The following is a 23,917-nucleotide window of genomic DNA, read 5'->3' as shown; positions in this document are numbered from 1 at the left end:
TTGCTTTGAGAAGAGAATCTCAGAGAATTTCCTCCGAAGACTGGAAAAGTGTATCTTCTGTGTGATTCCAAGAGCACGCATCCACTAACTCCTCTGTGTCTGTCTCAGCTACGAAAAAAAAAATAAATAAATTATTAGAAGTCTATGTTCATTAACGATGATTCTGAGTAGGTCTGGATCAGACCATGGGCTGTACTGTGGGTAGTGAGCAAAATCTAAGTTTCAATCTATTTGTTCTTCAGGTCGGTATCAGAAATGCTGCAGTTGCTTTTGATCTGATAGGACACTTTGTAGGTTTTGTATTTCACAGCTACGGAAGAGTTTCAGTCCTTCATGCAGGTATGACAGGAAGGAATGCCCGTGCTTGCTGTCCTCGTGCTGGGTGCGTGCTGCAGTTTCAGCACCGCCTGGTGTGCGAGTAGTCCCTGAGCAGCGCGTCCAGCGCTTGCTGTGAGCTGGGCTGACACCTGGCTGTGTCTGCTGGGTGTGCTCATCAGGATGACACTTCTGGACCCCCCAGCTCCTCAGGGCTGTAACCTGCAGATGCCTGCTGGAAGTTTGAATTCTGTCATTCCAGCTCTTGTACATGGTATTAATCTAGCTTTCTAGTTTTAACAGAGAAAACAACTTTGGTTCTCTCAAATGGAGAGGTTCCCTGCAAGAGAGAAGCTGCATGTCTCAGGAGTTACCCAGGGTGGTCTACAAAGGCTACAAGATTGCTTTTTATTTTTCTATCTTTATTATTCTGATAGGAATATTTTTTTCTTTAGCCTTTGCTAAGGCATGACATCTTTCAAAGGAAGGGGAAGGCGTTAGAAGAAAGCCTGGTTTGTGTTTCTCTGACATGTCATATGGGCAGAGCTCTTTGCATTTTATTCCACTGCGCGATTTTACAACTTCTATTAATTTAAGAAAAAAAAAAAAAAGAACAAAACCCTTTGAAAATAGAAATGCCATTAGCAAATAAAATACAAATAGCAAGAGGCAAAGAAGACAATGTAGAGTCATGCCACTGTGCCATATAGTAATGAACTTTTCCACCCAAAACGTCTCTTGAAAATTAGCAAGATCTGGAAAGTTCTCTGCAACAAGAGTATGTGAGATGACCGTTGCACTAGTTAGGAGGACAAATCCTTGTCGGTGTAAGGAGAAACCCAACTCAATTTTGCTAATCCTTCATTTGGAGCCGTGATGAATTGTTTAATTCAAACTAAAATAGGAGCCTCTTTCAGGATTCTGTTAAGCTTCAAACTTCTAACAAAAATAGTAATTAATTTTAATTTTAATTAGTTTTTTAATGAGGGCTTTGGAAAGAATGCTTGAATGTTTGCATTTTTAACAACGAATATGATTTTTGTAGTACATATTATTAGAGTTTCTAGGAAAAAAAAGGCAGCGATATTTAATATATGCAGGGATTTTATTGTCACTTCTTTCTAATAGAACATCTGCAATGATCTTTGTTAACTGATTGGCCTGAAACAGCGATTCAGCCACTTGGGGAACAAAAACCTGGATTGTAAGCTTGAAACAAAAAGCATTTTTAATTCTTAAGTAAATGTGATGCTGAGTTTAATGGAGAAGTGAAGTACCTGGGTACAGTACTAGCTGTCGTCTAGTACCTGCTGGTCCTTTCTGGTCCGGATCATACAGCATTTGTACCCTTATGCTATGGAGTGTGAGATTATGGTATTTCTCTGTATATCAATATTTAAAATATACATTTTTGGAACTGAAAAGATGTATATATTCACACATGAAGCTCCCTTTTACAAATTGCCAGCAAGGTCGGAGAGCTGTGAAGTGGTCAGTCAGAAATTAGTCGCCCTCCTTGTGTTACGGATGAATTTCTGCACGAAAGTTTCACTAACAAACTTCATCTCCATGTAAGTTCTTACACCTTTTTTGAAATTATCTCTATTCCAACAAGACACGATTTCAGGCAGGTAATATGTGTGAAATCATCGCGCTGTGATTAAAGCTTATGCAAGGCTGGGCTGCTACTTGTAATTGTCTCTGTGCGTACACGTAGCCAGTGAAGTGCTATTGCACAGCAATTTATCTGTCAGCGGTAGACCCTAACTTAAAGATATATTAGAAACTGTATAAATTGAAAATAACTGTGTATCAAACAGGAGTGCAGTAAAAAGGAGCTATTTAAACAAGGACAGATAGGAATGTAGCTGTGCGTGAATTACTTTTTTATTATGACTTCAGGACTGGAGTGAAGATTCAGGCTTGCCGTAGGTAGACATCTAACAGGGCAGTGCCCTGAGCCAAGGCTTCGATTACAGCTGATTGTTTTGTCTGTTGACTGCCAAGACCTGAACTTCCTTGGTATGTTCTGTAAGCCTTACGCTAACCTGCTTTTCACCTGTGTCAGCAGCTGTGCTGTGTCACCGTGTAGGCACGCTGTAGTTTGCGTGGAGCTCAGGGAGAGCATCTCATGGTCCTGGCACGGTGCTTGCCCTGCAGCGCTGGTCACCTTTGCTTTGGTGCTTATCTCCAGGTGGTATCTGTTACGCTGGGCTTCTGGAAGGAGAGAATACACAACTCCCCTAAAGAGCTTGTGGTGTGTTCAGTGTAGCAGGAAATCCCCAAACTGCATTTTTTAAGAAAACTTTGTTATGGATGTCAGTCTACTTCTGTGCATTTCAGGGCTTAAGCGAAGCCCTGTATAATTGTGCTTGACCTTTTGATTTGCTAAAAGTTAAACGCTAATCAGCCAGATTTAATATTTGACGTTGTCTTGAAAGTAGCTCCTCTAATCAGGCTTCCACTGTCCTTGTGTCTTCAGCTATAATAATACCAGAGATTTCCACTGATGCGGTGTTCAGTTTCTTCAGCTGATTATTAAGAAAGGTGACAACATTGGGCAACAAGAATTAATCACCTAAGATTTCATATTTACACATTGGGAGATTATTGCCAAGTTCTTTTTGTGCAGGAATGAACTTGGCAAGCTAGCAAGTCACTTCTTAGGCTTTAAAATACTGAATTTCTCCTTTTTTTACTTTTTTTTTTTTTTTGGTGTTGGTAACCCTGTTCCTGTGTTGTGAGGATTTTGTTAAGAACCTGTTGGTGGTTCTAATGAGAAGCAGAGAGGAGCAAGCTCTGAGGTTATAAAATTTCTTGTAAGCTGTGCTGGTGATGAGTGGCTTTGCTGTTGTAATTAAGATGCATCTTTTGACATAAGTCACAGGAAAAAAGACCTTGCTTTTTGTGGTGGCATGGAAAATGGTTTTCCAAGCTTGACAGCTAAACTTAAGCATATTTAGTTCTGCAGTCTTCAAGATTGTAAACATTTTCCCCCTCCACCATTCCTTCAGAAAGACAGCTTGAGAATATGTGCTTCTAGATACAGCTCTTGTACGTAGCACATAGTGCTCCCACCTTAATGCTTCTAAACAAGCTGTGATAGAAATTTACCATTTTATGTAAATGAGCTTTTTGATGTAAATTAACATCTGTGTAATACTAATATAATAATGTTTTCCTTTTGATCTCATATTTGTAAAAATCAGTATATGGATTTTGTAGCTGAACACTAATTTTCAAACCATCCAAGCAAACTTTTTAAGGCGCTGTCTGTAGACATTTCAACACTTCGACTAGAAAACCAAATGAAAACTTGATTCTTTTGTGGTAGTCATGCTATGAGATCCCAGAGAAGAGATCTGTCTCCATGGAACACATATAGGCTTTTTATCCACAGAGTAACAACTAAAAATGCCTGGTTTCAGTAGTGCCTCTTCATTGTCGTGGTGAAGTTTCCTCCTGTAGTTCGTTGCTCCAACAGGCTAACAGGTTTTGGGTGCCCAGTTTGTTTTCTTGGCTGGCTTATTCGGAGCTCACAAATTCCTGAGACTCTCACAGACTGAGACATGAGGAATGAATGAACCCTTGAAAAAAGTTCTTGTTGTCCTGATCCTGTACGTGCTTCAAGAAAAAGAGACTAGCATCTGAAAATCTGCCTGTTTGGGTCTGGTTCCCTGGAGCTCTCCGGTGGGGTGAAGTGCATCGATCGGAGTGACTGAGCAGGGAATGGCTGCCTCGTTTCCCTCTCCGTTTTATTTCCCTTTTGGGGTGTAACATGGCACAGTACAGTCTGTTGCTGATGCACATGAGTAAAATTATGATTTTATAACCGCTTTCATTACTAAATTTGTTGCAGGGAAATTAATTTAGAACTTAGACAATTGTGTTCCTCTTGCTGGTGAAACCTAGTTTGATTTTAATTTCTCAAAAAGTAACAGGAATCTTGCTTAACGGGAAGATCTTGTGTTAGTTGCTGTGTTAAATAAAGCATCTTTTACTAGAAAAACAGCAATTTTTATGTGATTACGAACTTTAACCTCTTGTCTTGTGAGATGTTTGGTCGGGAGGGATATGACTCGTATGTGCTCATGCACACCATGCAGAGCATTTTGATGAACAAAGAGTCCTTCTGCAGTTAAGCTATTCTATACAAAATATGGTAACACATCAAGGTATTTTGCTTTTATTCCAAACTACTTTTGCTAGCTGTGTAGTACTTCAACAGCGCATTCATTCCGTTTACATATCCAACTTGGATAAACCAAAAAAATGTGTTCTTTCACATTTGAAAAAGACGGAATGTTTCTTGACTAATTTCTTTTTTAACAGGCATGGTCCTTGTGCGTAGTGAGAATGGGCAGTTGCTGATGATCCCTCAACAAGCCTTGGCTCAGATGCAAGCACAGGCGCATGCCCAGTCTCAGCCTCAGAATACTATGACTCCTCGTCCTGCTACACCTACCAGTGCTCCTCCAGTACAGATATCGACGGTGCAGGTTTGTTCAGTCATTTGCAGTGTTTAAAACAAAATAAAACAACAACAAAAAAGAGGCTTTACCTGAGAAGAATATGCCAGAAAGTAATGTGCATTTGAAGATCTGAAGAAGCCATCGATGAAACTGGTGATATACAGACTTTCCCGTGTGGCATGGGCATTGAGTTTTGTTCTGAATCTGTTACAGTTTGGCTGGCCTTCATCAAAAATATTTTTACTTGTATGTGTGGCATTAATTTTAAAACTTCTTTATATCAATAAAACCATTCAAGACCAAATATGGTTAATAAGGGATTGGTAGATTATATTTCAATTTAGGAACTACCATGTTTGATTTTTTCTTTTTCTCTCTCCCTAGGCTCCGGGAACGTCTATCATTGCACGACAGGTGACACCAACTACTATTATCAAGCAAGTGTCTCAGGCTCAAACAACAGTGCAACCCACCACAACGCTACAGCGTCCTCCTGTTGTGCAAGTAAGTCTGTAGAAATGGAAGGTGTGCCTGAGGTACCTCATTTGTTAAGATAAGGTGAAAGCCTTGAAACTGTCAGAAATACAGGAATTATAATTGGAAGCTTCGTGCATGGAAGAAATATTTTATGGATTATCCTTTCTAAACCATTTGCAGATCTTAATTTACTTTAGATTTTGGATGAGGCTATAAATATACATATACGATTTTTTAATATGTATATTTTTCATATTATACCTGTCTGCATATGTATGTAAAGGTGTCCTGGTATAAGTTTTTATAATTGCAGAACTGGCCAAAATAAAGGAACTTTTACGCCTTCTTCCTCCAGAAAGTGACACTATTTTCTTTTAGATTTGGAGCTTTGGCAGTAATCCTCTGATGGATCTGAAGTCCTCCAAATCCTGCAACAAACTTTACAATTGCAAACAAACAAACAAAAACTTGCCCTGGTAGCCTTCTCTTCCACAAGCCTTCTCCCTCTTCTGAATTTGTGCTTCGATTTGTGTACTTGTGGAGATTCTAATAGCCCTAGGATAAACCGTGATGTCTTAGTATGGCAAGGTCTCTTCTAATTGATCAGCCTGTATTAATGAAAGGCTTTCTTGTTGATTTATTTTTTTTTGAGGGGGAGGAAGGGGAATGCCAAGTTTAAGACGCGGTACAGAAGTGTGAAATTCTCCCGTTGACTTCCAGGCAACAACACGATGTGATTGCTGTTGCCTAATCATATAATAGTGCTTTCTTCATCCTTGGAGTAGAGAGGATTAGAGAGTTTTCATTTAATACATGCAGGTTTTGCTGTGCACACTGTTAACCTTTTTCCCTCTCAGATCCTTTGCCTATGCCAGTGGTCTTTCCAAGTCTAAGAGTTAATTTACCCGGGTCTCACTCATCTACGCTGCTGTTGTATGGGAGGAAAAAAATCATTCCATCTGCATATTTTTTCCTGGAATGAGCATATCATAGTTTTCATTTATCCTTATTACAAAATAATGTGATGTGTTAAATCCTTATCTCCTTTTCTGTCTCCCAAATACCAATGAAAGTTATCTTTGGCACCACTGGAGCCTTTTTCTTTGTGTATATTTGTATAAAGAGCAAGTTTACAAATAAATTGTTAAAGTTCTGTGAGCTGGCTTTAGCTTGATAAGAATTATTGTTTCTCTGATTGGGTTGTCATTAGTAGTTAGAATGTGTTGGAAGTCTGAGTCGGACTGTACGTCTGAAAAGTTCTTGTTTACAGTGTTGTTTCTTTTAAGGTGGCATTCCTACCTTGAATTACCAACTTGTCTATGAAAGTAGAAAAATGTTTTGTCCTGTTGGTTATCAAAAAGACCTAGAGAAGACCAGAGTATTTGTGCCCATTGTGCTTTTTAGAAAAGTCTCCTTTTGAAAGTAGCATTTAAGGAAACAGGCAAAAATAGTTACTGCATTGATAGAAACATAGTGCTTTTTTAAATCATGTTGTGAAACAACAGAGTACAAGGGTATGTTTGTGGTATTATTTTGCGATTTTTATTGAGTAACCAAAAATCCTGCAATTGTTAATCAACTTTTGCCATTTCAGTTTTGAATGTGTAGTGTTTTGTGCCATCTGGTGGCTCTTTCTTTCCACTGCAACGGATAGTAGATGAGCAACTTCTTTTTTATAGTAGCTGTGAAAGAAGATGCCCATTGCCCTGAGGCATGGTTAATTTGATGGTCTGATAGGAAACAATAAGGTACATTCCAAGTATAATAATTTTATGTTTGTATTCTCTGCAGCCTCAGATTGTTCTGGGTGGTACTGCACAAACAACTACATTGGGGACAGCAACAGCTGTACAAACTGGAACTCCTCAGAGAACAGTGCAAGGAACGACGGCAACCTCCACTGCTGCCACAGTAAGATACTGAGTGCATTTAAAAACCCTTTTATTACAATCATGTTTGTATATTTATGCACATATACACACACAGGCACTGGTCTGAGTGGAGAGTAGTAAAGGTGTAAGAGTTCTGTTATCTGATGGCCTTGGGAAAACAGTAAATTTTTGGCAGTACAATATAACTTACAAAATGTGAACACTTTTTGTAATTCAGGGACCTGAATTAATAAATATTATTATTCAGTGATGAACTAGAGGAGGACTTTATTTCTCAGAATTCAGATCAGAGTATTTATGACAAATAATTTATTTTCCTTTCTGTTTCCCTTCTACTTCCCCTGCCTGCCTCCATCAGGAAACTATGGAAAATGTGAAGAAATGCAAAAACTTTCTATCCACATTAATAAAACTGGCATCATCTGGAAAACAGTCTTCAGAGACTGCAGCTAACGTGAAAGAATTGGTACAGAACCTACTGGTAAGGAAAGCTCATATGAAAGTTCATTAAAAGTTGTAAGAAACAATATGTGGGCAAATTTACACTCAAAACTGAGTGTTTATGATGAGGAAGAAGTTTCTAAAATGTGAGATAAACCAGATACTGCTTTGCATGTATTACAGTATATGCATAAATTTTCTTTTGAAGCTTGTAAATCAGACATTGCTGCTCATATTCATGCATGAGAACTTAGCCATGACGTTTGTTAACTTACTGTAATGGACCTATGCGAGTTAAATTTAAGTGCAAATAATATAAATGATGACTCTTTAAATTCTATGATTTTTATTGATAAAGCAATAAAGAGATGAGTTATGAAATGTCGGATAAGACAATGCAGCTAGTACAATAGCTAAGTGTAGGAAACCACAAACTTTTACAAAATAATAAATACTATTATCTAAAGCTAATGTTAAAGCTTGACTTACGTAATGTTTATGGAATGAGTAGTAATACTACTTATCCTAGTTGTGAGCAGCCTTCAATTTAAGGCAGAGGTGTGTATTCCGGATGTTATGAGATAACCAGAGGTGGTCACAAGACCAAAAGTCAAAGTATCCTCCTAAGAGGAATATACAACTAGTTTTGTGAAAGATATGCCACCTTAGTATATGATGGGCACACCTTTAATTATTTGAAATGGAGGAGCTGTAGTACTTTGGAAAAGAGAACACCAGAGATGGGGCTGCCAGGCTGTTCAAAGCAGTTGACAGTTCTTGATAATTCTCTGTGGCTGACGTCTTAAAACTGCATTCAGAAATCATTGCTATGATAAAACTTGATAACTAAAATTAGCGGGGGATGATAAAACTGCTTATTTTCTATAGATTGCTAAGACTTAAATTTTTTGCTTGTTGTTGAATAAATGTAAAAGGTAGTTTCTGCAAGTTCATTTATTTTGTTTTTCTGTTCTGAAGGATGGAAAAATTGAAGCAGAAGACTTCACCAGTAGGCTCTACAGAGAACTTAATTCTTCACCTCAACCTTACCTTGTGCCTTTCCTGAAGGTAACTTGGGTTCACAAGTCCTCATGTATAACTGTGCTTATCTGCCTGCAGCAATGAGCACAAGCACATCTTTTACCAGTACCGATGGAATTCTGAGATGATATAGATGGAAGTTTTAAACAGTGCCTGGTTAGACTTCTGCTCCCTTAAAACAGTATTTTTATCTCTTGGTTCCAAAGGTTTGTTAGCGTGATTCATTGGCACAACCAATAATACAATTTCTAGTAGTGTCAAATCATTGCTACTTTAAGAAATCTGAAAAGTGTGGGTTGTCTTTCTATTACTTACAAGCTGTTTCCTTCCATAGCATTAAGCCTATGAATTGATTTATTATCATCTCTTTAGTCTCTTAAAAAAAAGTAGGGATTGAATGATACATAAAACTGTACCTTCTGGACAAACTCATGCTCTTATTCTATATGCCACATATTCATACAGATGAATAGGAAATTTGTCATCTCAATAATAAACACCATTTGTCCTGAACTTTTTAGTAATTCGACGCATTTCAAAATATTGTTTATTCTGAAACATTTACTGTCTGAAAAATCAGAGAAAGCACAACAGCACTATGGTAAGAGTATAACTCTGCTTGACTAATGTATGATTAAGGGATATAGTTGTAGGTGTGTGTTGACATTTCTGGATTCTTAAATACTTGTTCATACGTGAGTTGTTCGCAAGGACAAAAATTGCAACCACAGGTAGCTAATGGAAGAATTCAGTAAAACTCTGCAGTCTTCTAAGCCATCACATCTCATAGGTTGCTATATGCAGTCAAGTGAGGCAGCATGAGCTTAGACTGTTAAATACGTACCAAGGGTTCCAGATGGGCTCAATATCCTTAGATGCCTGATGCCCAGGTTTCCACAACTAAAGGTCCTATTGCTCTGTCTAGCCTTAAACGTGAAGTGGCATGGTATTTTTGTGTGCTGCTGTCATATTTTCTCTTCCAATGTAGATGTCCATGCAGACCAATGCAGCACACTGACATTAAACGCATTGCTTTTTATGATTAATGTTTTCTTCTGTTATCTAGCATTAAGATACTCAAACAAATTATTTCCCTTCCTCTTTTCAGAGGAGTTTACCTGCCTTGAGACAGTTAACACCAGACTCTGCAGCTTTCATTCAGCAAAGTCAACAGCAGCAGCCAACAACGCAAGCAACGACTGCACTTACGGCAGTGATGCTAAGCCCGTCGGTTCAGCGCACAGCAGGGAAGGCGACTGCAACTGTAACGAGTACTCTCCAACAACCTGTAATCAGCCTAACTCAGCCTACACAAGTTGGTGTTAGTAAACAAGGGCAGTCTACACCACTGGTACGTAAGTTGAAGCGCGTCAGCTGTTACTACACAGTTGTTTTTTCAGAATGCAGTGAGTTTGCTTCACAAATTGGTTGTTTACCTCAGTCGGATCTTTAACCTTTTTAGAGAAGAGAGCTACTAAGAAGAAAAAAGGTATAATTTAGAATCCATTCACGATTAAAGTACTGTATTTCCTGCTTTACCAAGAAATATTGACAGATTTTCTCAATCACTGCATCCTGTGAGCGCAGTGGTTACAGAGCATTTTTCACTTCCCATTTCATAAGTCTAACAACAAATTACCCCAAGAGAAAAGAGAAAAATTTTCTTAGGCCTGCATGTAAACCTTAAAGAAAACCATATAAGAATATTACAATATGCACCACCTTTTTTCCTGTTCTCATAACAAAGCGGTATCTGCACCCAAGCTATTTCTAGGATATGTATTAATATGTGTTATTAAATTGCTAGGGTTTCTTGCTGCTTAGTACATAAGCATTGTGTGTAGAACATTTGCCATTCATCTGAGCTTCTCTATCCAGAAATTTTTAAATAAGATGAAGAGATTGCTTCTGTCAATTTATAAATACTTTCTACTTAACTTGAAAGAAAATTGGTGATCATATCAGTTTTATGGTCTTTATAGCCTAGGCATTACAGCACAGGGTTAGGGACCTAGGGAAGAAAAAGAAATTGAACACTATGTATGTTTCTATATCTAATGCAGAAATCACAGGTAGAACTTTTACCAGGGTTGTTGTGATTATAGGTAGTTTTTTGTTTTTTAATAGCAGTAAGGCTTTTTTTATATCACAGAAAGTGGATTACTTTTCCACTGAGTAATAATTTGTCTAAAGAAACTCATACCTTAAAATGTGCTGATTCTAAATCAATGAACAGATGTGTTAAGATTATAACAATTTATAAGTTTATTGTTGGGCTTTTTTCTTCCCAACAGATTCTTAGCCTTAGTTGTTTCAGATTGTTCACAGTTCTTCTTTTTACTTATCTGCAGGTCATCCAACAGTCTCAAAAAGCAGGGACATTGATAAGGCCTCCACAGGTAACGTTGACACAGACACCGATGGTAGCGTTGCGGCAACCACATAGTCGTATTATGCTTACTACTCCTCAACAAATTCAACTGAATCAACTTCAGACAGGTAGGAGGTCAAGATATTTAGTACATATTGCATTGATAGCACTAACTGAGGTCTGTTTTGTTACTGTCAGTTCTTAAGTGCCCCGTAGCTGTACGCTGGCTATTACAGTACAGATAAAATTTTCAGTGCATATTGCCGTAGTGGCTGGGGGTGTGGATATGTTAGGGCAGCATTTACAGTCAAGTAAAATGTCTGGGAGCTGGAAGTGCATGGGAGGGTCCTGCCTTAGGTGGGTGAAATGCTGGTAGAAACTGAGTCTTTGTGCCAGGCCCCTGCCATTACTACCCATGACTGGCATGTAAATCTGAACTCTGAAATTTGATGTACAAATGTTGTCTGTCTTCTTGCAGTACCTGTGGTAAAACCAACAGTATTACCTGGAAACAAGGCTATTGCCACTGTTTCAACACAAGTAGCTGCTGCTCAGAAGAATAAACTGAAAGAACCTGGGGGAGGTTCTTTTAGGTGAGGAACCATATGCTTATTTGTACTTGTACTGCCTGGGCAACCTGCTGAGCTCAATGGGATCCTTTTGTGTAGTCCAGTGGTGCTGAATCAGGCTAGGTAAACTCGCAAGAACTAGAAGTGAATTTTCTGTAGCAGGTTTGCTACTTAAAGACTTGTACAAACAGCTGTGGGTATACTTGTGCCAGACTGGTTTTAGCATTTAGCTGGCACTAAGGATAGATATCAAACCTCACAAACAAATCTTGTCTGGACAAGCAAATAGAATTCATTCCTCTGCTCCTGCCAACTCTGCTCAGGTCGTTTGGATGTATGGCCTGTTGTACAGTGATGAGTGCAGTTTATTATTGTTTGGTGGTAGTGATGTCTAGTCTCCTGTTTCTCAAGATGCTAAAATGTTGCATAAGAAAAGAGCTTAAGAAAAACAGTTAGGAAGTGCAAAATGGCAAAAATACTTTGGAATCAAATGTTAGTTTTATTTTAGTGTATAATAAAAAATAAAATGTAAAAATGAAATAAAATATTCAGATTTGTTGTGGAACTTATGTGCAGTTGAGATTTTGCAGCAGTGTGTGTAGATAAAAGAAGTATCATGAAATGTTATGGTTGTAATGAGTTCTCGTTTCTTAAGGGATGATGATGACATTAATGATGTTGCATCAATGGCTGGAGTCAACCTGTCAGAGGAAAGCGCTCGAATATTGGCAACAAACTCTGAGCTAGTGGGCACGTTAACAAGGTCCTGTAAAGATGAAACCTTCCTCTTCTCAGCACCTTTACAAAGAAGGATATTAGAAATAGGTATGTTGATGTTTCTAGAGCTTTAAGAAACAAATTTCACTAGTGTTGGGTGTACTTGAAGACATTTTCCATAGAAATTGATTTGAATAATTTTGAAGTTGCTAGAATACCTTTTGTGTATTTGGATGCTTGTGTGGGCAGTCATTCAGCTTATGAAAGCAGAAAAACAGTGTAAGCAATAACAAAGCTATAGAAATATTTCCTAAAATGATGGCAACTTAACATCAAAATTACTGGACCTGGTTAAAATTCTGACTGTATAAAATGATAGAGCAGCTAAAATAATCAAATTTGTTTTTAAAAAAAATAAATCCAGAAACAACTTTATCATATTTATGTACAAGTTTAAAAATGATAGTATAACTAAAAATGTTCTTAGGTTACTTGCTTTACTGTGGCATGCAACATTTGTTAAGTCGTAAATTTTGTTAAGCTAATGTAAACTTTTATATGCATACCATTTCCTGTCTAATGCTTGTTCTCAGAAATACGTGAAGGCCTAATTTTTTTGAAGTGCTTAAATTTTCACGATTGAGATTGTCCAGATGTTTAGCTGCATGTTATAATTTTTTTTTTACAACTTTCTGTCCTGATCGTAGGTAAAAAACATGGAATAACAGAAATCCATCCTGATGTAGTTAGCTACGTTTCACATGCTACACAACAAAGACTACAAAACCTCGTGGAAAAATTATCGGAGACTGCTCAACAAAAGAACATTTCTTATAAGGTAACTGTATTTAATTGCACAGATAAAATTGCACAGTTTCCGTGCTGTGATACATGTGTTTAGATGTTCTTCATTCTGTAAAGTTCATTTGTTTATTGTCTCTGACTGATTTACCTTAGACTAAGATTATTAATATACATAGATGATTAGAATACTTCAGCTTGCCTTGCAAAATTTTTTTCAAGACCATGTTTAGGAGCTGTCCCCACCCCTTTATTATGTCAAATGTTTGAAGTCTGAGTGATTGTACAATGAGAGAGGCAGATGAAAGATGTGATTTAGTATTGTTCACCACACCCAAGCATTATGTGCCATCTGGTGAAGGTCAGTCAGCATCAAGTCTCCCAGTGTAAGGCTGAATGATGTGATGGAAGAGCATTTTTCATTTCCTTTCTTCAAGTGCACAGCATCTTTGCAAACAAGCTTTTTGATCTTCTTCTGAAACTACATAGAGGTGCTCATCTCCAGAAGCCTCTTTTGTGCTCAGTGATGATCTATTTGTAGAGTCCTTGTGTTCTTTTATTTCTGTAATTCAATCTATATAGGCCCAGCAGGTCCTGAGAGAAAGATTTGGGGGGAGGAAGGTGAATCATTGAACATGCAGTTAATATTCCCTTTCAAGGAAATATTCTTTGGCTATGCTGACCTTCCAAAAAGGTATACACTAAGTCACAGAAGTACAACTCTACAACTGCTCAAGCATGAAGAGGATGCAGCAAAATTTAGCATTGAGGCTTACACCACGTTATATCCTTTCTTCCCCCAATGTGAGCATATAGGAGAGAAAAATATATCATATTTTCTTCTCCTTTTTGGTGGTAACCCCTTGTTAAACAAGGCACTTTGTATGGAACGCAGTGACTGAATGTAAAATGAGCTGTTTCACCTGCTCTTCGTGCATGTGGCCACTTTGTATTAGAATGAACAGACTGCACCTGTTGTTAATGCTGCTGGGATCAATGTGGGACTAGGGAGCACTGCTCTGAATTCTCAAGAGACTTCTATCTGACAGATGTGTGTTCTTAATAGATGCAAATGCCTAAGCATTAAAAAATAACAAAAACCAGTTCTCTCTGAAATATGTCTGGGAGGTTAAAGCCGTGACATTATTAGCATAAAAGTCAAAATCTGATGAATTCATGGAATGGAACAAAATGCTTTTAAGAGCTCTAGCTGGTTTGACTGGTGTAAATATACACTTGCTATTTGTTTGAAAAGGACAAAGTGAACACTTAGCTTTAAATGTATATGTTCTTCTACAGTACAAGCTAACAGCTTTGTTTTTAAGATACATAATGAGAAACATATTTGCTATGTTTTCAGGATGATGAAAGATATGAACAAGCAAGTGACGTTCGGGCACAGCTCAAGTTCTTTGAACAACTTGATCAAATAGAAAAGCAGCGTAAAGATGAACAAGAAAGGGAAATTTTAATGCGTGCAGCAAAGGCAAGTGCTTGGATTTCACACACACTTACAGTGTCATTTTTGACGTCAAAAGTGCAGAGTTTCTTTGCATTCTAAAGGACATGTGATGAAGGGAAAGACTAATCTTCAGAGGTAGAACTTGATGAATGTGTTCTTTAGATACAGCTGTGTTCTGCTTTCCTTGGTAAAGCATGTGAGACAGCTGCTCTACCATGCTTGTTGCTTTTTCTCAGATTTAGTAGATTCTAAAAACTAGTCCTTGCCTTTTTCATTGAGGAAAAATGTTTATTTTATATCTTGGTGGTATGCATAAATGAAATGGTATAGAAAAGCAACAAGTATGTTGGAGAATAGAAATAGAATTCAGAAAGATTTTGACAGGATGATGAAATATAATAGATGTGAAGCAGTTGATGTAAGCACTAGACTTTGTGGTTGTACTCAGTGACCAGAATATAGGATGAGTATGACTACCTAGGCAGGACCACTCTAGAGACAATTCCCAAAATAATCCAGGATTTCTGATAGGTTTATGTTGTGTTATTGTGTTATTAATCCAGTTCCCACAGAAATTTAAGAAAAGCTTTCATACACTGTGTAAAACTTAACATGTTTTCCTGCTTTTGTAAACAATTTTTTTTCTTCTTCTTCCTTGTCTCTTCCATATTCATTGTTTATCAACACAGTCTCGATCTAGACAAGAAGATCCAGAACAGCTTAGGTTGAAACAGAAGGCCAAGGAGGTGAGTGTTCAATTTAACATAAACTTTTCTTTGCAAAATTAAAAGAAAAAAGATTAACCGTACTTGTTTTGGCAAATGCAGATGCAGCAACAGGAGCTAGCACAGATGAGACAGAGGGATGCCAACTTGACTGCATTAGCTGCAATTGGTCCCAGAAAGAAGAGGAAAGTGGATTCACCCGGATCTGGATCAGGGACAGAGGTACAGTGCAATTGCAGTCCTTGGTTTTGCTGTGTCACTCTAAAAGTCTTTTTCTTCAGAGTTTTCTTTACTAGTTTGTAGAAGTTTTTGAGTAGCAGAAGTGTATTTTGAAACGTGCTAAGATTTGCTTGCTTCAAGGCCAGAACCAATTTTTAGCATCAGTGTGGTGGCATAAGGGACAGAATTTGAGTAGTCATATTTCCCAATTCATGAAACTTGAGGAATGTTAGAAAGCCATCGCTGTTCTCTCAAGTCTGTGCTGCTTTAGACCTGGTTTTAAAACAGATTGTCACAGCTGTATCCAAACTAACCGAGAGCACACTAATGCCTTTAATGAGGTGGGTGCAGTGGTAGAATTGAATCACTGCTGAAGTTTACATCTGGACCTTCGGGTTATAGGGACTTGCCTAATTTCTTCAGCTTTTGATTGCCTTGTAGTTTTAGGATCTCTACAGCAGATCTGTTTGACCGTTTCTATTTGATTAGCAAGTTCATATATATCCCTTGTATGTTCTACCATTTAATCTTGCGTTTTAAAAATTAAAAATGCTTCTCCTGACAAAGCTATTAGGATGCTCAGTATTTGTTTGGTTTAATGTTCATTTAAATTCAGGTAGATTGATAGACTATCTGCTATATTTGTAAACAAGTTAATGAACACAAAATAGTATAAAATTACTTTCTGCATGGAAGATATTGAATGAAGAATCTCTAGTGCTTGGAAAGAACAAAGTCTTCTGAAACTTATCATTAACAGGTCGAAAAGCACTCTCTTCATAATTTGAGACTTTTTTGATGCAGAGTTTTGTATCTGATAGCAAGTGACAGGTTACTAATAGTTTAATAATTTTGCTTATTTACTCCATGAACATCCCACATTTTTGCTGCTAATGCAACTCATCCTATAGAAAAGTCTAATTTCAGGATAGTTCACTTTCTTTTATACTAAGTTACTAGAAGCAATAATTTGTGTGCTTGATATAAAATTTACAAAACAATCTGAATACTAACAAATTTTATTTTTATATTGAAAAATCAAACCTTTTGAGCATCCTCATAAATAAATTTGTGTTTTGAATGTTACTGAAATGCCTGATACTATTAATAATATATCAGGCCTGCTTATTGATAGACTTGTTTTTATATAAGTTAATTAATTATTGTGTTAAAGTTTTATAAACATAATGTAAAATTAGAAAAATTGCAGAATGCAGCACTCGGAAAGATCAATATGTTTATAAATGATGTGGTCTCTGAGGAATATCCTGAAATATTTCATGGAGTGTTGATGTTGGCATTGCCTGCTTATGCACGCTCAACTGTGCAACATTAATAGTCTGCTAATGTCACTTAGGTTATGGAAAGTATTTTGCATCTACTACGAACACTTGTTTGTATTTCATCTAAATCTGACTAATTTAGTTATCCTAGATTAATCACTTACTGGTTAACCAATTAACTACAGGTTCCCTGGAAATCTAATCTTTTTGTCTGTTTAATTAAGAACCAACTGCTTTTGATCTGATAGATTCACAGCTGTGCTTTTGCTGCTGTGTCACTTAACATTTTTAAATTGAGCTCCACTTGTCACCATTTGTATGCAGTTTGTAGTTAAGGCATGTTAGAAGAAGTGTGGAAAAATCTACTTAGACACAGATTTGTAAATGTAAGCTTCTGTTGTCTAGGGACGCGGAATCTTAATTACATGTAAAATCACCTCTAATAATCGTACTGTTTCAAAATTCAACAAAACGTGTTGCTGTCGGTTTTAGAGTTTTAGGTCCAACTGATTTTATTGAATGTTGTAAGAAAGCTTCATAATTTAAATAGTTCTGTCTTTAAAAGAACTCCTGATGTTTTATTTTTTTATTTAAAATGCTGTAGTCTATATAACCAGGATTGAGCTAAGGTACATTTAAAAGCAGACAGCTAACCACTGTATCTATAGACCTTTGGTTATTAACCTGTATGCATTTGACAAAACTTACCTAGCGTCCAATGTTGTCCTGCATCTTCTGATGTCCGTTGAAGTAGATGGAAATTAGGCACCTAAATTGTGCAAGTGCTTTAAAGTGACCTTTTGAAAAGTGTCCTTTGCTGTTAGTGGTGTGTTGGTGTAAGAAGGGCTGCAGTGAACCCAGTATGCCACCACCTCAGAGATGGTTTCTTACTAATGTAAACTGATCAGAAATGCATTACTTTACCATGTAGAGGGCTGTGCTAGTGTGTGTCTCAGCAGCTTATTCACATGGCTCTGGTGCTACTCTAAATATTTTTGTTTTTTTCTCCACTCTGCAGTGTTCTTATTCAGAACACTTTTAAAATTCTCTAAACTGCAGGCAGATGAATCTTTATCCACTAGTGGATTGTGTTTGGGACTTCTGGTGTCACCTAGTTCTGAAGTTTTATTTAAAAAGGAACCTTAGATTATTCTAGTAAATGAAATAGGATGGGGAAAAAAGGTATCCAGAAGTAAGTGATAGAAATATAAACTGTTCTTAATCGTCAGAACATCTTCATTATCTGTATAAACAGTCAAATAAAAAGGTATCAGCAAAAAGCAACTACCCAAAATATTTCTGATTTTAGAAGTTGAGCTGCAGGTTGGCTTTCTGGTCTCTTTGTGCCATCTACTGGCGACTGTGCCTCACTGCTGCTGCTTCCACCCTGCAGGCGAGGAAGAGCCAGGGAGGCTGGTTGAGAACTTCCTTGGGGGCTGCTCCTCTGATGCTTGCTGCTCTTTAGCTATCGCCAGCCCCAAGCCAGGCTGCACCCCGGTGCTACCAAGGAAATGTCTCTGCTGCATGTGCTAGAGAACCCTGGCTGTGAGAAAACCCCAGGCTTTCTGGGAAGAGACGCTTTGTTATGGGATGGCGTTCCTGCCTAATCTGATGGTTTTAAAGCACTACAGGATTTCCTTGCTGGTGTAAACAAAAGCATAAAAGACATAAAAGAGTTGTATTTATCACACGTATCCTACCAGAGCTGTGACTGCTGCAAGCGAGAACGCATGGGGAGCTCGCCCCAGCAGAGCTGCTCTGCAAACTCAGTCACCAACCAGTCTGTATCTAAACAGTTTGGGCATCTCTAAAGAAATCTTAGGTTTCTACTCCTGTTTTTTCAAAGGAACAAATAACACTCTGCTTGTTTCTCTTTCATCCTGTGTGGCAAGCTACCGCTGTGTACCGATGAGCGATAAGTGCTGCTGAATGATAGAGGGGAATTCAGAGATCATTAGGGAATGTCTGCCGGTATCCAGAATAGCTGCTGCTTAATTTAATGCTGAGCCTGGTTACAGCTGGTGTCAACAACAGGCAGAGCTCGTGGCACTCTACTGGGAAGATCAGGGGAGATCGAGGATATTCCTTGCGACCTCACAGTCAGGCTGCTAGGAGTGCTTCCCAGCTCAGCAAGAACTCCAGGGCTGCCCCTGGGATCCCTCTGCTAACCTGGTGAAGAATACTGAGAGTAGTTGCTCTTGGGTTTCTGCTTGTTGGGATTGTCGGTCACTAGAGCCTGCCAGCAGATCAGAACAGCACTTTGCTTGTGTGTTTTCAAAACAAATCTATATTAAACATCACCGATAGCTTCTACTCATTCAACTATTGTTTATAAAATAGTAATTAAAGTGAAGTCTCTAATCTCGTAGCATACACTGTTTGCTAGCCTCCTGGACATAGTTTTTACCCCACGCATTTTCTCTGAACAGTTTTGGAATACCTGTGGCATTACCAAGTTCTGATTTCTCTGCTCTTCTTGTTTACAGGGATCTGGTTCAAATGCAGCAGTCCCAGGCAGCTCTGGAGTTGGAACAACCAGACAGTTTACGCGACAAAGGATAACGCGGGTGAACCTCAGGGACCTCATATTTTGTTTAGAAAATGAGCGAGAGACAAGCCATTCACTATTGCTATATAAAGCATTCCTTAAGTAAAATGGAAAAGATCAAGGTATTTTTGACGGAGAGCCGCCTGAGGACATTTTTTATATATTTGCAAATTACGCCTTTTTGTAACAAGCAAATGGGATATTGTTTAAAAAACAACCACCTCTTTACATGGAACAGTTTTATATTCCTGTTTATAAATAAACTCTTCAGTATAAGAGAAATACATTTCTGTAACAGTGAGGATACTTACAAGGCCTGTGGATACTATAAAAGGACAATTAAATTTTAACTCATCTCTTGATTGAGTGGCCTTCTTGCCAAACAAGCCATATATAAAGACTGATGGAATCGTTTAGCAAATAACTAGCTACCCTTTGTCAGCCCTGTAGCAGTTTTGACATTAATTGTGCATTTTAGTTCAGTTTTATTCAACTAAATCAATTATATAGGCATATGTCTACAGCAGATGACCTCATTTCATTTAGCTTTTTTTTTTTAAACAGTCAGTTAGCAAAGCAAACTGATTTTTTAAGAATATTTATCTTTCCCCAAAATGTTCAAAATCTAGAGGGATATACAGTTAATTTTAAACATAACCTCAATTTTAATCACATTATTGCTTATTAGAGGCCCTGAAATCCCATAAAGGAGGGTTACTTCTGAATGTTTTAGCAGCATCTGTAAAAATGCATTTTATTTGCTATAGTTTGTAAAGCTGTAAAGTTAAAAAAGGAAAAAAAGGAAAAAAAGAGAAACCTTTTCAGCATAAATATATTTTACTTGCACTGTGTTTTTTAGCTAAAGTGAGAGCTTAGATTAAATAAAATCAAAGTTGAGAGGAATCATCAAAAGACTGTTTCTCAGTGTGAATCAAGTGTTGAAAAATGGTTGGTGTATTTTGTCAGTAATTGTACATAATTTTTGGCACATAACATAAAAATGGCTATGTAAACTATAATTATTTTGCTAAAAGACTGTATGCAAGCTGTGGGCCTACTTTAAAGATGTCCAGAGCAAAGTCCCTTCTTTGTACCTATTTTTTTATTACAAATATACTAATTGGTTCTTTATATTTTCAGAGGTTATTGTATTAAATTGTCTATTGATAGTACTTTTATGACTGTAAATACTTTGGCTTTCTTTGTGTGAACTCTCATGGTAGAATTTAACTCTCTTGCGTGTAAACTGAATGCTGATCAGTATTTTTATCAACACCTGACAACTGTTACACCCCTTTTATTTTGTCTTTTAGGAATCCTGTCTTTCCATTTTTTTTTCATGTAAATTTTGCACAGTTACTTGTTCATATGTAAATATTTTACTTTCAAAAATGAAGTTTTTAATTGCTATTGTTTTATATAGGATTGAAAGAAAATTAACTCCTTTATTAAAAACAAATTTATCTGTATTTGCTAATGTATTTTTCTCTCTAAATCTTTTCTCTTCTTGGATTTATTTTTCTTGGTACAGTAAAATACTAGTCTACCTGAGGGGATGTTGTTTCCTAAAGATGCACTTTGGTTTTTTATATTGTTTTGTTTTGTCAAGTGTTTTGGAGGTATGAAACTTTATGAATCTTAAAACTTCATTATTGTCTTAGGGATCTTGGACAAACATCAATGGATAGTGGTTTTGTTTTGTTTGCTTTTTAAGCAGGGAAACTTTTTGAAGAGATCTTAAGTGTTTTGTTTTGATCCAGTAAAGATTTAATAAAATACCCTCTTGTTGAGGGCAAGCCTACTCCCTCAAACACAATTAACCACAATGGGTTTCAGAAGATGTGATATAAAACAAAGAATTTGGAACACAATTATGAATATTATAATAAGGAACACATTTTTGATTACTAATATGAATGTCAGAGGTGTATTTCTGATGCTCTTTACTGAATGTTTAGCTTTATTTTTTTTTATTTTCCCTCTACATGGGCAGCTATAAAAAAAAAATCACAATTTTGAGGGCCCAATCCTGCTATTAGATGAATAGAAAAATCATATTATTTTGATAATTATTTCTTGTACATGGACAAACCTATCCACAGGCTACTGCAGCAAGCACACTGCTAGTGAACTGGCACTCGGCCCGGCACTGATGTGGTCCACGTGAGACCGGTTGTCTCGCTGAAAAAATGGATTAGCTCCAACAGTGATGTGTTCACCTGACATCATGCGCGACACTTACTTGAAGATTTTAATTGTTTGTAAACTCCAAACTGTCTTTGGAATTATGTAATGTTATTAAGTGGAAAGAAACTACTTTGACTTTTGGCCAAAATATTGTCATAGCCTTCCTTTAATTGTAAAAAAACAATTGTGAATGCTAATCACCACTGACCATCCAGCGAGTGAGCACGCTAACTGCAAAGCTGTGGCAGGTAAGTTGAGAAGAAACTGACCTTCAAATGTGGCTTCCAGTAACAAGTAGGGACTAAGACATGTCTGAAAAATTTAAGTTATTACATGGTGTGCTGTACTGTGTCTTCCTTGTGCAGTAGAGGTAGTAGCACTTGGTTTTAAATAATATCTTCTTAAGTGCACAATCAGCTCTTAACTCTGCACGATTTTTTCCTGGCTTGTAAAAGGCTTTATTTTAGAGAGAGAGAAGCTGGTAGGGCCCATCTCCCTTCTCCAGTTCAAATGGATATAATTTTTGGCTGAAATACTGGCCCTCAACTATCATTGGTGCTGGATTGCTTGCTGCTTTATGTGGCTGTTGGCATACTTTCTGAGATGTTCTTGTGTCAGATCAGCTGTTGATTTTATGTTTTAATTATAAAGATAGTTGACTCCCTTTTGAAGCATCTCAGGAGTTGTATGTTCCAGAGCAAACCCACAGCCGAGGAGGACTGACATTTACAGGAACCGTGTATGTAGAGCAGCACTTACCTAGCACGTTAGTGACCTGTAAAGAGAGAAGCTGTGATTTTTACCTGGCCCCAAAGCTTGCACAGCTCCACCAAAATGCAAAGGTTCATTTGCCACCAGGCTTGAGCTTAAGGCTGTCCCTTTCCTTTGTCCCCTCAGCACCTGTCCTGGGCTGTGTGCTGTGATTTCTGGCACCCCTGAAGCTGGAGGTGCGTGCTGGGGAGACTGCCGCAACTGGCAGGCTCTTGCTCTGTAACCCCACAGTTATTTGTTAGACTTTCAGCCCCACGTCAGCAACACCTTGCTTGTCTCTCGTTTCTGAGTTTTACAGCACTTCTGCAAGTGACCTAGAGGTGGGCTCTGCACCTTGTTTTGCATTAGCCTTGATATCTCAGTTTTAACACCTTTGATTAGGTAGCGCGTAGCTGTAATGTTCCTGAACTATCACTATCATTCTTCTCCTAGCCAGTGGAACAATTAGGATATAATAAGGCACTCTGGATTCAGGTTTTCATATTTCAGAGCTGTATAATTAACGTGCTTTCAAGGCACCTACTGAAATATGTAATGAAAGATGCATGCCTGAACACTGCAAATGCCATCAATTTCACAACAGTTAAGATTTCATTAGAGATTATTTGATCCAAGAAATTTTCCTATATTTCTCTGATTGTCTAAATTAAAAGAATGGTGTGAGAGTAGTCTAATGCAGTGAGCGTTGTAACCATTTTCTTATGTTTACAGATATTTGTCCATCTGTAGAGAAGAGTTAACTTTGTGGGTAAGCTAGAAACATGGTTGGTTACACAACCATGGTTACAATTTCAGCAGCATTTTTTCCCTGGACTGTGCGTGTGTGCCTGTGTGTCTAGATAAGTGTGCAAACCCTTACACTTGTGGGTTTGAGCTGGGAAGGGTCTCTTTAGGGATTTCCAGTGTATATGCAAGGATATTTATGTATCAGGGCTTCAGGCAGGTGCAGGCCAACCTAGTGTATTAGCATGTGGTAGAAAGTGCGAAGAGGGAGTTAAGGTATTACAAGTTGATCCTAATCTTTAGATTTCTGAAAATGTCAGGGAGACAGCACCCTGCATAAGACTCCTCAGTATTTTGGGAGATTTTATTTAGCAAGTGACATTTCCCCATCTGCAAAAGTTGCCTGGGTGATTTATTTGGAGGATATTCATTCCCTGAAGGGCTAGGTAGGGAGGGCAGCATGCTGCTCCTGCTTGGCCTTGCTAATCTGTCTTTAGTTTGTCCAACAAGGGCTACGCACAAGTCCTCCCAGTCAGAAAATCCCTCGGGTTGCAGATTGAGGTAAGTTGTGAAGTAAAATTTGAAGCCTTTACTTCAAATTGTATTTTAGTAGCACAGACCTGTCCCCTACTGAACCGCTGTGGCCAAAATCTGCTCTGCTCTCAGCTCCCCCTTCTCCCATTGCCCTCCTGGGCAAGCCAGTGCTCCTTTATTTTGTGTTACTGAGACTACCTGATAACACACCGAGCCACGTGAAAGGGAGGACGTTCTTTAAACTTTGCTTTTAGGAATTCAGTCGCAGTCCTCGTGTTTCTGTGGCTGCTGAACGTTGCCTCGTGCTGACGTGGGAGTGCAGGTGGGAGCTCTGAGCGCGCTGGGGAGGCTTCACGCTTCACAGCCACC

The 23,917-nt window shown here is 37.9% G+C and overlaps 1 protein-coding gene across 1 annotated transcript in view; it reads left to right on the top strand.

Annotated features, from left to right (window-relative positions):
• TAF4 (TATA-box binding protein associated factor 4) overlaps nt 1-20,679 on the top strand; it is a 37,415-nt gene extending 16,736 nt beyond the window's left edge. The window contains exons 3-16 of the mRNA XM_032198656.1: nt 4,648-4,814; nt 5,172-5,291; nt 7,056-7,175; nt 7,515-7,637; nt 8,576-8,665; nt 9,747-9,989; nt 10,990-11,137; nt 11,488-11,602; nt 12,234-12,403; nt 13,003-13,133; nt 14,457-14,582; nt 15,248-15,304; nt 15,386-15,505; nt 19,272-20,679. Of these exons, the coding sequence (XP_032054547.1) occupies nt 4,648-4,814; nt 5,172-5,291; nt 7,056-7,175; nt 7,515-7,637; nt 8,576-8,665; nt 9,747-9,989; nt 10,990-11,137; nt 11,488-11,602; nt 12,234-12,403; nt 13,003-13,133; nt 14,457-14,582; nt 15,248-15,304; nt 15,386-15,505; nt 19,272-19,439 (1,898 nt within the window). The 3' untranslated portion in view covers nt 19,440-20,679. The remainder of the gene's footprint in view (nt 1-4,647; nt 4,815-5,171; nt 5,292-7,055; nt 7,176-7,514; nt 7,638-8,575; nt 8,666-9,746; nt 9,990-10,989; nt 11,138-11,487; nt 11,603-12,233; nt 12,404-13,002; nt 13,134-14,456; nt 14,583-15,247; nt 15,305-15,385; nt 15,506-19,271) is intronic.
• The last annotated feature ends 3,238 nt before the right edge of the window (nt 20,680-23,917 follow it).

This window comes from Aythya fuligula, chromosome 16 (assembly GCF_009819795.1).
Source record: "Aythya fuligula isolate bAytFul2 chromosome 16, bAytFul2.pri, whole genome shotgun sequence".
Classification (NCBI taxonomy): domain Eukaryota; kingdom Metazoa; phylum Chordata; class Aves; order Anseriformes; family Anatidae; genus Aythya; species Aythya fuligula.
This window is presented reverse-complemented; position numbering and strand designations above follow the sequence as displayed.